The sequence below is a fragment of the Oncorhynchus gorbuscha genome, linkage group LG25 (assembly GCF_021184085.1).
Source record: "Oncorhynchus gorbuscha isolate QuinsamMale2020 ecotype Even-year linkage group LG25, OgorEven_v1.0, whole genome shotgun sequence".
Classification (NCBI taxonomy): Eukaryota; Metazoa; Chordata; class Actinopteri; order Salmoniformes; family Salmonidae; genus Oncorhynchus; species Oncorhynchus gorbuscha.
In genome coordinates this window covers 7,975,594-7,992,714 of record NC_060197.1, presented here as the reverse complement: position 1 = coordinate 7,992,714, position 17,121 = coordinate 7,975,594, and the positions used below count along the sequence as shown (strand labels likewise).

The following is a 17,121-nucleotide window of genomic DNA, read 5'->3' as shown; positions in this document are numbered from 1 at the left end:
TTACCCGATGCTACATGCATCATCCGTAACCTGAAGAAAGGCTGCATCGTGAAGGGATCAACATCACCCTGAATAATTTACTGTTAATGTGTATTTAATGTCTCCCAAATAACCCTTATTCCAGTATTGATTACCTCATTATTGTCTCGTGTTTTTTGCCCGAGTCAGTATTGAAGAATTCCTAAGTGTTCATTATGTTTTACAACATGAATGCCTACAGAACAATGGTTATTCCTTGGTTTGCTTCGAGCCTATTTCTCACCCCGATCCAAAATAAGGGTGTAAGGTTAATAATTTCTGACACGTGGAGAGTTTTCTTAACTTGGTGTAGCCTAGTGGTGGAAAATAACCTAATGATAGGCTAGAGATCAGAGGTGAGTCACAGAGTTGCAGAGTAGGGACATGTGACATACCACACTGGTATACGGCCCACTAACACTGTATGTTCCTCTCCTGTCATCGCTCTCTCTCTCGTGCTTCATCTATCTCTCCCTCCTCTCCTTCTATCCCTTTTACCTCATTCCCTTTTCCCTCCTTCTTCCCTTCTTTGTCAACCCCTGCGCCCATTGACTCATTTTCTGTCGATCTCACCCTCTCCCTCCTCCTCTTTCTCCCCATCTCCTTTTCTCTCTCAGTTCTGTCAGCCCAACGGATGGCAGTTAGTTCCAGAGAGGGAGCGTCCGTCGTTCTTTGTGTCGGTTCTGACCGACATCAACTCAGAGCGTCACTACTGTGCCTGTTTCACGTTCTGGGAGGGCCTGGACAATCCACAGGTGAGAGACTAGGGGAGAAAGAGAAGATTCCCCCTAGCCACACTACTCCTCACACACTGAGCCAATGTCATTATGAACCAATAAAAGTATCCTTATAGCTGTACTAGAGGTTGACCGATTATGATTTTTCAATGCCGATGCCGATTTATTGGAGGACCAAAAAAGCCGATAGCGACACAATCGTCCGATTTTTATTTATTTATTTGTAATAATGACAATTACAACAATACTGAATGAACACTTATTTTAACTTAATATAATGCATCAATACAATCAATTTAGCTGTTCAATTTGCTTTAAATAATGCAAAAACAAAGTGTTGAAGTAAAAGTGCAATATGTGCCATGTAAGAAAGCTAACGTTTAAGTTCCTTGCTCAGAACATGAGAACATATGAAAGCTGATGGTTCCCTTTAACAGGAGTCTTCAATATTCCCAGGTTTATAGGACTATTTCTCTCTATACCATTTGTATTTCATTAACCTTTGACTATTGGATGTTCTTAAAGGCACTTTAGTATTGTCAGTGTAACAGTATAGCTTCAGTACCTCTCCTTGCTCCTACCTGGGCTCGAACCAAGAACACTGACAACAGCCACCCTCAAAGCAGCGTTACCCATGCAGAGCAAGGGGAACAACTACACCAAGTCTCAGAGCGAGTGTACTGTATAGCAAGTGTTTATCCCTACATTTTACGCTGGCAACAAAGTTGTGGAAATAAGACTATTTGATCATATGAGAAACCGATAACGATTTATAAATGTTCCAAGCAGTACTTGACGTCTGAGATTGCATTTGATCTTTAATGATATATCTATAGAACATTTTCACAGGGTAGGCTACGTTCTGTACACTGTATGATATTCTGTGTCTTTCTGTGTGTGTAGCTACAGAAAGCTGAGGCCAGTGAGGTGGATGAGGACGAAGTCCCAGGGCTGGTCCAGCCGGCCCAGGTCTTTGCCCCCAAGAGCCTGGTGCTGGTGTCCCGTCTGGACCACACAGAGGTTTTCAGGGTACAACGCACCTCAAAACAATACTGCATGTCCCTGTCTGATACTCCCATTGCACTTCTCATATCTGTTTCTTGTTACAACGAAGTGTGTTTGAGACAAATCTAGGCTTGATTTGGCTGTATTTTGCTTTAAGTAGTAAATGTGTTATTTTCCACACAAACCTCATTTGTCAAGGAAAGGTTGTTCTTGTCTTCTGACTGGGTGCCTCCCCTGTGCAGAACTGTTTGGGGCTCATCTACACCGTGCACGTGGACAGCCTCAGTGTTCCCTTGGAAACAGTGATCGGAAACCTCCTCACCTGCGTCATCCCCGTTGCTGGTGGTTCTCAGGTAAACACACCTCCTGCATGCATACTGACTTGTACGTATTCTCCTGAGCAATGCAACACTCCAATCCAGCTAGCCTATTAGCTTGTTAGCCCCATCCAACCTGCTAGCATATTAGCTTAGCATATTGGCCGATGCCGACTGCTAGCACATTAGCTTAATCAACCGGTTAGCGTTGTAGCTTAGCATTAGCGGGTGTGCTATGCTAACCCACAGTGCCGAGTCAATTTCGGGTCCTCAGCACAGGCCATCCTTGTGGTAAAGGCTTGAGCGGAATTAGTGGAATGGTATCAAATACATCAAACACATGGTTTCCATGTGTCTGATGCCATTCCATTTGCGCCGTTCCAGCCATTATTATGAGCCGTCCTACCCTCAGCAGCCTCCATTTCTACACACTATGTATAGGAATATCTACTTAGTGCTTGTATTCGCCCTATGTGCACAATTTAAACGTACTGTTTGTCTCAAACTAATTCAAGGATGCTACAGTGTAACATACAGTACTACTACTATATTGGGCCTATACGTACATTTCTGTACATTTTGTTCCCTTGTGTAACATGCCATTGAACTCCGCTGTACATTGGTTCCTCCTGTGTGTTACAGATAAATGAGTCCCCAGTATGTAGTTTAAATCTTTCGGTTCCTCAGGCCCTAGCCTGTGACTGGCTACTGGGCTGCTTTCAGGACCAGGTAACATCACCTTCCGGCAGCTTCTTACCAATCCGCTTGCCTCATTGTGATTTTTTTTTAGCTATTTAGATAAACATGACGATTCTAAAAAGTATGTTTTGTATTTCCTGTAATCATCTCAAACCATGCTGATTAATATTCACTCAGTGGTTTGCACTAATCTGCTTTTGTGGGTTTTGTGGCCTAACGATGCTGCATATTCCATGCTACATTAACCTGTCAGTCATTTTGATCATTTTTGAGACCTTTTTAAAATCAATGAACTGTTTTGATTCTATGTGCCGTTTTTTGTCGTGGATCGATCTGAAGTCGCCATTGTTGATCTGTTATAGAAGTGTGTAGACCTTTCACTTGATGAGGAACACACATTGGTTCTCTGAGGGTGACCATATGGGGCACCAGATGGCCTCATAGCAGGCAGTGCTGTGGTCTGAATGAGAGAGAGGACTAAACAGCATTAACACAGACGCACGCATATCTTGCAAACAAAAACAAACATACACTTGACTTACACACACTCAGAGACCTTCATGCATTGGATAGTATAGCACAGAGTGTTCTGTAATAAACTCAGCAAAAAAGAAACGTCCCTTTTTCAGGACCCTGTCTTTCAAAAATAATTTGTAAAAATCAAAATAGCTTCACAGATCTTCATTGTAAAGGGTTTAAACACTTTTCCCCATGCTTGTTCAATGAACCATAAACAATTAATGAACATGCACCTGTGGAAAGGTCGTTAAGACGCTAACATCTTACAGATGGTAGGCAATTAAGGTCACAGTTATGAAAACTTAGGACACTAAAGAGGCCTTTCTACTGACTGAAAAACACCAAAAGAAAGCTGCCCCTGCTCATCTGCGTGAACTTGCCTTAGGCATGCTGCAAGGAGGCATGAGGACTGCAGGGCAATAAATTGCAATGTCCGTACTGTGAGACGCCTACGACAGCACTACAGGGAGATAGGACGGACAGCTGATCGTCCTCACTGTGGCAGACCACATGTAACAACACCTGCACAGGATCGGTACATCCGAACATCACACCTGCGGGACAGGTACAGGATGGCAACAACAACTACCCCAGTTACACCAGGAACGCACAATCCCTCAATCAGTGCTCAGACTGTCAGCAATAGGATGAGAGGGGTGATGGTCGGATTCATGTTTATCGTTGAAGGAATGAGCGTTACACCGAGGCCTGTACTCTGGAGCGGGATCGATGTGGAGGGTCCATCATGGTCTGGGGCGGTGTGTCACAGCATCATCGGACTGAGCTCATTGTCATTGCAGGCAATCTCAACGCTGTGCATTATAATTAAGACATTCTCCCCCCTCATGTGGTACCCTTCCTGCAGGCTCATCCTGACATGACCCTCCAACATGACAATGCCACCAACCATACTGCTCGTTCTGTGTGTGATTTCCTGCAAGACAGGAATGTCAGTGTTCTGCCATGGCCAGCGAAGAGCCCGGATCTCAATCCCATTGAGCATGTCTGGGACCTGTTGGATCGGAGGGTGAGGGCTTGGGCCATTCCCCCCCAGAAATGTCCGGGAACTTGCAGGTGCCTTGGTGGAAGAGTGGGGTAACATCTCACAGCAAGAACTCGCAAATCTGGTGCAGTCTGTGAGGAGGAGATGCACTGCAGTACTTAATGCAGCTGGTGGCCACACCAGATAATGACTGTTTACTATTAATTTTGACCTCGCCCTTTGTTTTGGACACATTATTCAATTTCTGTTAGTCACATGTCTATGGAACTTGTTCAGTTTATGTATGTTGTTGAATCTTATGTTCATACACATATTTACACATGTTAAGTTTGCTGAATATAAACTCAGTTGACAGTGAGAGGACGTTCCTTTTTTTGTTGAGTTTATAACAGTACATGAAAAGCTATGGTAGGTGTTTGTTACGGTGTAATAGCAGGTTTGATACTATCAAATGTCAAACTTCTAATCACACATGCCTTTTTATTAGACTCAGGTCTGGACTTGCTAGAACTCTCCCCAGTCATGCCACATCAACCACTGTCATCCCAACATGCATTGCAACATATCCACTTTACTACTGGAACTGGCAATCATCTCAACTGTCAGATATGCACTCCTGGCATACAGAGTAGCAACCTTTAGCCCCAATACTGTACACTGGTATATATATGAGTCTGATATGCAACCTGCCTGAACGTTTGTGTGTGCATACATCTGCCCGTCCGTATGAGTGATTGAATAGATAATTGTAAATGTCTGTCTAGTCTCCACAATGTCTTCCCATGAACCAGCCCAAGGACGTTCTGTCAATGGGCCAAGCTCCATAAATAACTTAATTTCCTGAAATATTAACTGTAAAACATTAACTAAGCAAATTTCCCTTTTTAAATTAACTTTCCTGAAAATTGTCAATGTTACACAAGTTTAACATTTCAGTCCTCAGTTATTTCATCCCATGGTTATGAACACAGCGTCTGACTAATTCACATGTTGGATGTACAGTTGAAGTCGGAGGTTTACAAATACCATAGCCAAATACATTTAAACTCAGTTTTTCACCATTCCTGACATTTAATCCTAGTAAAAAATCCCTGTTTTAGGTCAGTTATGATCACCACTTTATTTTAAATAAGTGAAATGTCAGAATAATAGTAGAGTGATTTTATTTCAGCTTTTATTTCTTTCATCACATTCCCAGTGGGTCAGAATTTTACATACACTCAATTAGTATTTGGTAGCATTGCCTTTAAGTTTACCTTGGGTCAAACGTTTCGGGTAGCCTTCCACAAGCTTCCCACAATTTTGGCCCATTTTCTCCTGACAGAGCTGGTGTAACTGAGTCAGGTTTGTAGGCCTCCTTGCTCGCACACGCTTTTTCAATTCTGTCTATAGGATTGAGGTCATGGCTTTGTGATGGCCACTCCAATACCTTGATTTTGTTGTCATTAAGCCATTTTGCCACAAGTTTGGAAGTATTCTTGGGGTCATTGTCCAGTTGGAAAACCCATTTGTGACCAAGCTTTAACTTCCTGACGGATGTCTTTAAGATTTTGCTTCGAAATATCCACATAATTTTCCTGCCTCATGATACCATCTATTTTGTGAAGTGACCAGTCCCTTCTGCAGCAAAGCACACCCACAACATGATGCTTCCACCTGTGTGCTTCACGGTTGGGATGGTGTTCTTTGGCTTGCAAGCCTCCCCCTTTTTCCTCCAAACATAACGATGGTCATTATGGCCAAACCATTCTATTTTCGTTTCATCAGACCAAAATACATTTCTCCAAAAAGGTTGATCTTTGTCCCCATGTGCAGTTGGAAACTGTAGTTTGGCTTTTTATGGCAGTTTTGGAGCAGTGGCTTCTTCCTTCCTTAGAGGCCTTTCAGGTTATGTCGATATAGGACTTGTTTTTACCGTGGAAATAGATCTCTTTGTACCCGTTTCCTCCAGCATCTTCACAAGGCCCTTTGCTCCTTGTTCTGGGATTGATTTGCACTTTTCGCACCAAAGTACGTTCATCTCTAGGAGACAGAACGTGTCTCCTTCCTGAGTGGTATGATGGCTGCCATGGTCCCATAGTGTTTATACTTGCGTACTATTGTTTGTACAGATGAACGTAACTGCTTTTGGAAATTGGTCCCAAGGATGAATCAGACTTGTAGAGGTCTACAATTTTTTTTCTGAGGTCTTGGCTGATTTCTTTTGATTTTCCCATGATGTCAAGCAAAAAGGCACTGAGTTTGAAGGTAGGCCTTGAAATACATCCACAGGAACACCTCCAATTGACTCAAATAATGTCAATTAGCCGATCAGAAGCTTCTAAAGCCATGACATAATTTTCTGGAATTGTCCAAGCTGTTTAAAAGGCACAGTCAACTTGTACTGGAATTGTGATACAGTGAATTATAAGTGAAATAATCGGTCTGTAAACAATTGTTGGAAAAATTACTTGTGGCATGCACAAAGTTGATATCCTAAGCGACTTGTCAAAACAATAGTTTATTAACAAGAAATTTGTGGAGTGGTTGAAAAATGAGTTTTAATGACTCCAACCTAAGTGTATGAAAACTTCTGTCTTCAACTGTATGTAGCTGTGGATGCTTAAATTTGATTTTATTTTTATTTTGACTCTGTGCCTTATGTTCATTTTGCTGCACTCTCATGTCATAATGCAACGCTGTTACCGTCTGAATATATTTGTAATCTTAATGTTTTGTCATGTTTTTGTTTGGATCCTGTTGTCTCTAATTTATGTGTTATCCTATGGTGTATTTCTCTCTCTCTCGTGTGTGTGTGTTGCTGGACTTGTGTAGCCGGGCCAGGAGGAGAGAGAGGAGAGCTTGGTACGCCGCCTGACTACTTTATTCTCCTTTCAACCAATCAGCTCCTAGCTTTCCCCAATTCTGTCGGGATTCTCCTATGTCTTTGTAACTCACATACCTCTCTCAGCCCATCCTCCTCTCCTCCTCTGCCAGTCAAAATGGTTTTCCCTTGAGAGGTCTGCAATCAAATCACTTTAAGGCTCAATCTGTTACCCGATGGCTGATCCTTTTACAATCTGTTATTGGTAGCCTGGAAAAATGAAACTATCTAATTTGTTGTTGACCAGACGAGTGACTGTGAAATGGTGATCAACAGCTGGGTCACTGTGTTCTCAGTGCTGCTGTTGAGAGCATGAGCTAATGCCAACCTTTCCTTCTAAGTTATACACAGATATACCTGGGCACTGTATTTTATGTACTTTGAGATTGAGATTTGGCTGCAGTAGATTCCTGCTTCTGGAGTTTATTTGAAACGACTGTATTTTCGAAGAATTTCTGGACTTAAAATAATTTGCATTCCTACTTGTCAACTGTGGTATACAGCCTCTGTAGGTAGTTCCAGTTGTTTCTGTATATTCTGTGTTATTACTATGTGACGTCTGTCCTTGAGGCTGCTGTGGTTGTGTTTCTTTGATGTATTGGATGCCTTCTTTGACCTTGTGCTACCTGTCCTGTATGCAACTCTTTGCAATCTGTCTTATTTGCAGGCAAGACTCACTGTGCTAATCATGCTGTGCAAATTATGCCTTAATTCATGTCGGCTAACAGGCTTTTTCGGTCTTGCAAATACTTAAAAATCCAAAACAGTCATTGAAATTTCATGCAACATAAAGATCACATTTACATATTATGGCAATTTATAACGTACACCAACTACTACAACTCTCTTGAGCTATAAATGTAATGTATGCGCTGCAATGTGAAGTTTACATGGCTAAGATCAGATGTTTCATGAATGTTACAATCAACAACAAAAATCAATCATTGTCTTTCACTTTCCTTCTGCGTCACATGGCCGTAAGAGCTATCCCGTAACACTAAACCAATAAGATACTAAACCAATAAGACATTTCAAATGGTAAGACCCCCTGAAATCCTTCAAACGTATGAACTCTGCCCTTTCCATACTCAAAACACAATGGAAATCTTTCTGTATGGACAATCTGGCATGTCATTGATATTTGACTCCCATAAAGGCTCATTAAATATAGTGGGCTGATTGAGTCTGTGGTAAGGCCCATTTCTATGGGTTTCTCAGTTCAGCATAAGTCAGTTCTCTCATGTTCAGCTGTGAATGGCCGGTTACTGTGGAGTTCTAATGTACCTGCTAAACCCCTGTGATTCTCCCCATCTGATTTCTCCTCGATACCTCTGTGATTGTGCTGATTGTTGCTGATCCCTTTTTTTTCCCAAGAAAGGGCATTCACGTGATCTGTTCTCTTTTTCCACGCGTCCCTCTTTCTCTCTTTTTCTCTCTCTTTGTCTCTCTAGAGGACTATAACATTGGGTGCGGGCGATCGACAGGTCATCCAGACTCCCATCAACGACTCCCTCCCTGTCAGCGGCAGCAGTGTAGCCCATCTCTTTAGACAGCTTGGTACGGCAAATCACGATGCAGCTTATTCAGCCCTGGACCGATGGGGCACTTTATGATCAGTGATATGGACCAATCAAAGTCCAATGTTCCTTTGAGAGAAGACCTTCGCCAATTGTTGAATTTCTAAATGAACGCAAATCACAGGCCTATATTTGATAGGAGTTAGGGGACAAGGCAAAAGTGTGTGTATATATATCTCTATACTACCGTTGAAAAGTTTGGGGTGACTTAGAAATGTCCTTGTTTTTGAAAGAAAAACACTTTTTTGGTCATTAAAATAACATCAAATTGATCAGAAATACAGTGTAGGCTTTGTTAATGTTGTAAATGACTATTGTAGCTAGAAACGGCAGATAAAAAAAAATAATACATTAAAAAAATGGGAGGCCCATTATCAGCAACCATCACTGTGTTCCAATGACACTATGTGTAAGTTAATCAAAGTTTATAATTTCATAAGGCGAATTGATCATTAGAAAACCCTTTTGCAATTATGTTATCACAGCTGAAAACTGTGGTGCTGATTTAAAGAAGCAATAAAACTGGCCTTTTAGACTAGTTGAGTATCTGGAGCATCAGCGTTTGTGGGTTCGATTACAGGCTCAAAATGTTGGGAAATGAAATACTTTCTTATGAAACTTGTCAGTCTATTCTTGTTCTGAGAAAGTAAGGCTATTGAAATGAACGCTATTCCATGCGAGAAATGACCAAGAAACTGAAGATCTCGTACAGCGCTGTGTACCACTCCCTTTACAGAACAGCTCAAACGGTCTCTAACCAGAATAGAAAGAGTGGGAGGCCCCGGTGCACAACTGAGTTAGAGGACAAGTACATTAGTGTCTTGTTTTAGAAACAGACACTTCACAAGTCCTCAACTGGCAGCTTCATTAAATAGTACCCGCAAAACCAGTCTCAATGCAGTGAAGAGGCGACTTTGTGATGCTGGCCTTCTCGGCAGAGATGCAAAGAAAAAGCCATATCTCAGACTGGCCAATAAAAATAAAAGATTGAGATGTGCAAAAGAACACAGACACTGGACAGAGGAGCTCTGCCAGCATCCAGGAGTCGCCTCTTCACTGTTGACAGTTCTAGCTACAATAGTCATTTACCGGTGATCAATTTGATGTTATTTTAATGGACAAAAAAATGTTATTTTCTTTCAAAAACAAGGACATTTCTAAGTGACCCCAAACTATATATACATACGTTACAGCCTCATTCAAAAATGTATTTAATCGTTTTTCCCCCTCATCAATCTACACACAATACCCCATAATGACACAACAAAAACAGCTTTTCAGACATTTTGCCCAAAAATATACATTTTTGCACATGTATAAAAAAAAAAAAAACTGAAATACCACATTTACATAAGTATTCAGACCCTTTACTCAGTACTTTGTTGAAGCAACTTTGGCAGCGATTACAGCCTCAAGTCTTCTTGGGAATGACACTACAAGCTTGGCACACCTGTATTTGGGGAGTTTCTCCCATTCTTCTCTGTAGATCCTCTCAAGCTCTCTCGGTTGGATGGGGAGCGTCACTGCACAGCTATTTTCACATCTCTCCTGAGATGTTCGTCCGGGCTCTGGCTGGGCCACTCAAGGACATTCAGAGACTTGTCCCGAAGCCACTCCTGCGATGTCTTTGCTGTCTCCTTTGGGTCGTTGTCCTGTTGGAAGGTTGAACTTTGCCCCAGTCTGAGCGCTCTGGAGCAGGTTTTCATCAAGGATCTCTCTGTACTTTGCTCTGTTCATCTTTGCCTCTATCCTGACTTGTGTCCCTGCCGCTGAAAAACATCCCCACAGCATGATGCTGCCACCCATGCTTCACCGAAGGGATGGTGCCAGGTTTCCTCCAGATGTGATGCTTGCCATTGAGGCCAAAGAGTTCAATTTTGGTTTCATCAGACCAGAGAATCTTGTTTCTCATGGTCAGAGTTCTTTTGGTGCCTTTTTGCAAACTCCAAGCGGGCTGTCATGTGCTTTTTCCTGAGGAGTGGCTTATGTCTGGCCAGTCTACTATAAAGGCCTTATTGGTGAGGTGCTGCAGATATGGTTGTCCTTCTGGAAGGTTCTCCCATACCCACAGAGGAACTCTGGAGCTCTGTCAGTGACCATCATCAAGTTGTAGAAACCTTTCAAGGATGATCAATGGAAACAGGATTTGCCTGAGCTCAATTTTGAGTCTAATAGCAAAGGGTGTGAATTCTTGTGTAAATAAGGTATTTCAGTTTTTTATTTGGTATAAATTATCAAAACATTTGAACAACCTGTTTTTGCTCATCATTTTGGGGTATCGTGTGTGTGTATCAGTCTTTATGCCTGCATGTTTGATAATTTGTTTGAAGATACATTTGATCTTTACAATCCACGCAGTCGGTCTTTCCCTGCAGGTGAAGTGAATACTGTACTGTACTTCTGTTATGTTGTTGCTCTCAGGTATAGTGAACGTCCTGTATCTGTTCTGTGCTGCTCTGACGGAACACAAAATCCTGTTCCTGTCCAGCAGCTACCAGAGACTAACAGACGCCTGCAGAGCACTACTGGCCATCATGTTCCCCCTCAAATACAGGTGTGTGTGTGTGTGTATGTATGTATGTATGTGTGTGTGTGTGCACGTGCACGCACACGACTGTGTGTATGTGCGCGACTGTGTGTATGTGTTTTTCATTCTAAAATAGGGTCATAGATGTCTTTTAATATAGGGAATTGATTAATAAGATATTGGTCTGTTTGGGGAATTTTATGATTTCCTCACACTTATCATATCATCTCCTAATCTGATTGCTTGTAAATCTGTTGTCCTCTTGTTTTCCCTCCCGTCAGTTTTACGTACGTCCCCATCCTGCCGGGAAAACTCCTGGAGGTGCTGAGCACGCCCACACCTTTCATCATCGGGGTCAATTCTTTCTTCCGTTCCGAGACCCAGGAACTGGTGGGTAGCATGACCGTATGTTCCAATCTACAATACTTATTTTTTTTATTTTCTATGTAATGTTTATATATTCCGTCAGTGTATGCATTTGTAAAGCATATCTGCCAGTAAAGACCGTCTTCATTCTGTCTTCATTCTGTGATGCCCCCCCATACTTTGACAGCTTGTAGTACTATCTTGTTTACTAGATATGTGTTTGTCAGTTCTCTGGCCCTCCTTCCTTATCTATAATTAATCTCACTCAACAATCCAGACCTGCTGTGTTTTGGCCATCTGAAACCTCTTTTAGCTTAAATATCTCGCAGTACTAACACAACGGTCTCTGTAACCAATGCCAAGGCACATTCGCAATATACCTGACACGTAAATTAAATATCTTCATTCTATATTCAGTGGAATGTTGGATGACTTTGAAAGTGTTTCCTTTGTTATTAAGGACAAACTAATGATTAAGATGAATAATACTAATAATACGTTTATTTTGTATATCGCTTTTCATTGGTTATCTCAAAGCTCTGAGGACAAAAATAATACAAAGGGATATTCAATAAAAACAAGGTACATTTTAGAGTGAAGGCAGGTAAAATAGCAGTAGTGGGCGAGGCACTAAATACATTTCAGATTGGGACTAGATCTATGAAAAGACAGCCATTATAGTGTCATGTTTCTGAGGTCTAGGTTAGGGTGCGTCAAACTACATGTGGTCCCTCGCCATGCTTTGTTATGTAATGACTTTAACAGCAGACCGTCTGTCTGTATAATATAGTATACGATACAGTCACATGGCTCTGGTAGATCGATTTGATCATGGAGTGTAAGGGGTGAGAGGTTATTGCTTCTCACCCCTTAAAATGTTCCCGGTAAAAGGTACATTTCACTGCTGCAGTAGGTAAAGTTCTGTAATGAACAGCTGTTGACAAGCGTTTGTGTCTGGCTCTGTCAGTCACTACTGTTATCAATCAGCACACTTGGCCTCATGTACAGTTTACAGTATAGTGATCTCTTACAAGATCGATCAAAGATATCGTACTGACTGGGCCGTCCGTGTGTGTTGTTCTACAGTTGGACGTGATCATCGCTGACCTGGACGGAGGCACAGTGACCATCCCGGAGTGTGTCCACATCTCCCTGCTCCCCGACCCCCTCTTGCAGCAGACCCAGACCGCCCTCTCCATGGTAACTACCATGACGACAACACTCACACCCCACCGCAACACCCTTCAGACTTCTACACCATCACTTCATACAGCTACATCAGTCACCAATACCAGTACAGCACGTTAACCCAACACAGGGACTCCCACTATGCATTACCCTGAACCATGTACAGCTATAGTGGTTTAACCACAGCATCACGTTGAGATGTTGATTTACTACTTCTGAACCAACTCCTTTTCTAAATAAGATCAAGTTCCTTATTGTAATCGAGCTTCTCACTGCCAGCACAATCTGGAAATTCCTCTTGTTCAGATAAGATCCATGTTATGTAAAACAAATCTGATTTCCTGACTGGGCCTGCCTATCGTCGGTATCTGACAGCTGGCTTAAGCATTTGTTTCTATGTGGAGTAGAGGCGACCCATGCCATAGCTTTCCCATCAATAGCTACAACAAACAAATGGTGGCAGAATTTATTTATTGAATGATTCTCTTTGATATTGTATGCAATCATATGTTTGTGGGAAATTACTTTGATCACAATCTTAAATTCTAATTGTAAGAGATCGGCACTACCATTACACAACCCTATAAAACAATAGCGAAATTACCCAAGAGTCACAACTATAAAAACAATACAGTCTTGAACTGTTCATGAGGTTATGTCCGTTTTTAGTTTCACAATTGGTGTGAGTTGCCACGTGCAGAGTTTACTGTAATACACAGTAGTCTGAAAAAAAGAATTATGAAATGGATCTACCCATCTTCAATGAATGAAATGATACTACAATCTGCAGCCAAAAGAGGAGTTTTTTGTTTGCCTGTATGACATTGGCATTGATTCCCACAGCCCAAACAGTGTGTGTTTGTGTTATCAGAGTTAGACCAGAGGGAGAAGATGAATTATAGAATCTGACATGCAGTCCCACATGAGAAATATTTGGGAACATATTATTCCCTAGATATAATTGTCTTCCTCCCCTCATTTCTTTATCAGGATAAGAGTTGTATGTTTTAATATGAAGGAACATTTGATATGGACTTGGCGTAGATTGCTCAGAATATTGCCAAACAGACATTGCTCGGGACTTCTCAAAATGCGTACTTCATTCGTTTTTTGGCACATTTCTTAACTGTTATAAATTAATTCCAATTTGGGTTGTTCTCTGACATGTCCATGGTGAATTATATCTTAGTACATATGACAGTATACAGTGTTTATGCTTTTGTAACTCTCCAAGGCTGTCTGTCTGAGACCAATGGGGTTTATATCAGGCCGGTCTCTATGATCTCTATTGGCTGGAGGGCATGAAACATGAGCCATACTCAATCTGCACGGTTACTAGCCAATCTGTTACGGCTAGACTGAACAGGAGAAGAGGAGGGGGGGGGGGGGGGTAAGAAAAGGCTAAAGAGACAGGGTTAGGCTGTTATTGTGTCCTCTCGGTCAGAGGTACATTGAAAAGGACCTGCTCCTAAACCGGTATACTTTTCCATTGTCTGTCATTACCATGTTTAAACATTCCTTGGTGTTTGATGAACAACACAGTAGAAAGAGCTAGGTACCAGCTAATACCTGCTCTGGTAAGTAATAGGGACTGTAAAATTGTTCCATCTCAGAACAACCAGTCCTGTGATGGGACCTGACCATTCTACAATACAATATACAGGCCTCTCCCTCTTCCCTCTGTTCTTTCCTCCTTTCTTCCCCCTGTCTCCCTCTGTCCTAACCTGTGTGGGCCATAGAGACTTGTAGTGCTGGCCCGGTGACCCTGCATGGCTGGAATGAGACCAGAGCCCGAATTTCACTGGAAGTGCTAGTCCTCTGTGTCCTGAGTCAATAAAACACTTTGCGTTCATGTGACATGTATGCACACATGCTTCCTTCCATAACCAATGAAGCACATTGTGTGTGTGTGTGATCATGGGGTCAATTTCACCCTGCATTTGTCTGTCTGCACTGTCAGTCTGTGCGGCGCCAGCCCCAGGACCCATGGCCCTGTCAGTCTGGATGGGGTCTGACCTACGTTGTCAGGGAGGGACACATTTCCCCAGTCCCAGCCTCCGCCTCCCAGCCGGCTCACGTAACATAACAGGCCTGAGTCTAAGTGACCTTCACCCAGACCAGCACAGAGAGGATAATTGCCGAGCGTGAAAAACGATAGCTTTTGCAACTGGAGGGATAATTAATTTGTTTAATCATCTGGAAAAGTTATGTGGGTGGTGGGGTGCAGTGTGTGTGTGGGTGGCGGTGGTTGGTGGAGTGCAGTGTGTGTGTGGAGGCGGGTGGTGGGTGAAGGTTGTTGCTGTGATGCGTCTAGAGATAGTTGGGCAGCAACCGTTAGGTGTGGGCTTATCAAGGTACTCTGCTACTCTCAGCGATTAGCTGAATTTATTCACATCACCATCCCTAAATATAAATAGGACTGTGAATAGGAGATGCTGCAGCTAATTTAGTTAATGGGTGTTTGCTGCTTAGTCTGAAGCCACATGTCTCATTTATGAGAGGGGCTTCCTAGAATTCTCATCTTCTTAAAAGCTTCTGACCGCATATTGTAATTTATGGTACCCGATGAAGCACTGTCCGAAAGCCTAAATATAGCAGCAGCTGCTGTAGGATTTATGTACTGAATAATATTGATGAACTGAACGGATGTAATGAGAAGACTGTTTGATTATATTTCTGTCCATGTTATTGTAATGTGATTCCTGCCATCTTGTTGCGTTTGTAGGTGTTGGACCCAGAGCTGGAGATAGCTGACCATGCCTTCCCCCCTTCCTCCACACAACCCTCCACACTCAAGATCCAGGTAATGTAGAGCCCTTCCATCCTCGGTGGAAGATGTTTGGAAAAAGTATGAATAAAATTGCACTCACTACGTAAGTCGCTCTGGATAAGAACGTCTGCTAAATGACTCAAATGTAAATGTGAGAAAGTCTCTGTCCCTTTGTTTGGGGCAATGCTGCAGCAAGGTCTCTGGATTTCTGAGCTTTCTCAGGCTTACTGTCCAGCTGTCCCATACTTTCCCCTCAGTATGTTATAATTCCCTGTCTGTGTGTTGCAGGATAAGGAGATCCGGGCGGTGTTTCTGTGGCTGTTCGGCCAGCTGTTCCATGGCTATCGCTGGTGTTTGCACATCATCCGGATCCACCCTGAACCAGTCATCCGCTTCCATAAGGTACACATCACCTTCTATCTCTCTGAACTTGATTCCTAAGGTGATATATTACATTGTGTTCATACAAGTTCATACAACACTACGATCTTTATGAACACAATGGAATATATCACTTTAATGTCTTCCTGGAGGAGAAAAACATTTAGCTCTAAACAGACCTGCGAACTGTCTTTTGAGTCTAACACTTAGAGAGGAAGAGTGGAACAAGAATCTCAGGCCTGATGAGTGTGTGTGTTCCTCCAGGCTGCGTTCCTGGGCCAGAGGGCTCTGACTGAGGATGACTTCTTGATGAAGGTTTTGGACGGTATGGCGTTCGCTGGGTTCATATCGGAGAGAGGGCCACCTTACAGACCTACAGACCTGTTCGATGACGTGAGTATCCCCACACACACACACACCTTCCCAATCAGTGGTAAAGATGTGAAGGATAAAGCATTCTAACTTCCTGTTTGTCTTTTCCTGTGGACAGCTGATAGCCAATCAGGTGGAGCGTATTCGCCAGGAGGAGTGCAGTCCTCACAAAGTCATGAACCATATCAAGGAGCTAGCCGAGCAGCTTTTCAAAAACGTATGTTGTCCATAAAAAAAATGAAAAACATGTTTATTGATTTATTTACAGATGCAGGATCATGATTTTATCACCCTTTTGTTGCTGAGAATTTATGCTGATGAGCTTCGTGATTTATGTAAAATTCACTGAAAACCCAAACAAACGTGGTTATTTTAACAGTATAGGCCGATTTTTCACACCAGCATGGCCCAGGAATATTTTTGGTATCACAGAAAATCATGAGGAAAGTAGCCGTTTTGGGCCCTTTTTAGACCTAAACATACCTCCTGTAAGACCCTATCATCTGTGAACTGTACATGTAACAGTTAACATCTTGGTGTCATTATACTCCTTACAGTGTGCTCTAAAATATGGGGTATGTCTTGATTCTGAAAAAAAAAAGAAAATTCATTTATTCAACATTAAAACTTCTGTTCATATCTCAAAAGTATCCTTTTTGATTTAGTTTATTTTAAGACATTGTTTGGAACTATACTCTTAAAACACAGCAAGTTTCCACTTAATGGGGCAGTGTTGTATTTTGAGACAGGCTTGAATTAGCTAAGGCAGAGGGTAGTAT

At 42.2% G+C, this 17,121-nt stretch overlaps 1 protein-coding gene across 1 annotated transcript in view; it reads left to right on the top strand.

Moving 5' to 3' along the window:
- LOC124013913 (myotubularin-related protein 5-like) overlaps positions 1–17,121 on the top strand; it is a 70,626-nt gene that overhangs the window by 28,497 nt on the left and 25,008 nt on the right. The window contains 11 exon segments of the mRNA XM_046328473.1: positions 636–773; positions 1,659–1,784; positions 2,003–2,113; positions 8,613–8,718; positions 11,160–11,292; positions 11,547–11,655; positions 12,718–12,831; positions 15,545–15,622; positions 15,878–15,991; positions 16,235–16,363; positions 16,461–16,559. Coding sequence (XP_046184429.1) covers positions 636–773; positions 1,659–1,784; positions 2,003–2,113; positions 8,613–8,718; positions 11,160–11,292; positions 11,547–11,655; positions 12,718–12,831; positions 15,545–15,622; positions 15,878–15,991; positions 16,235–16,363; positions 16,461–16,559 — 1,257 coding nt within the window.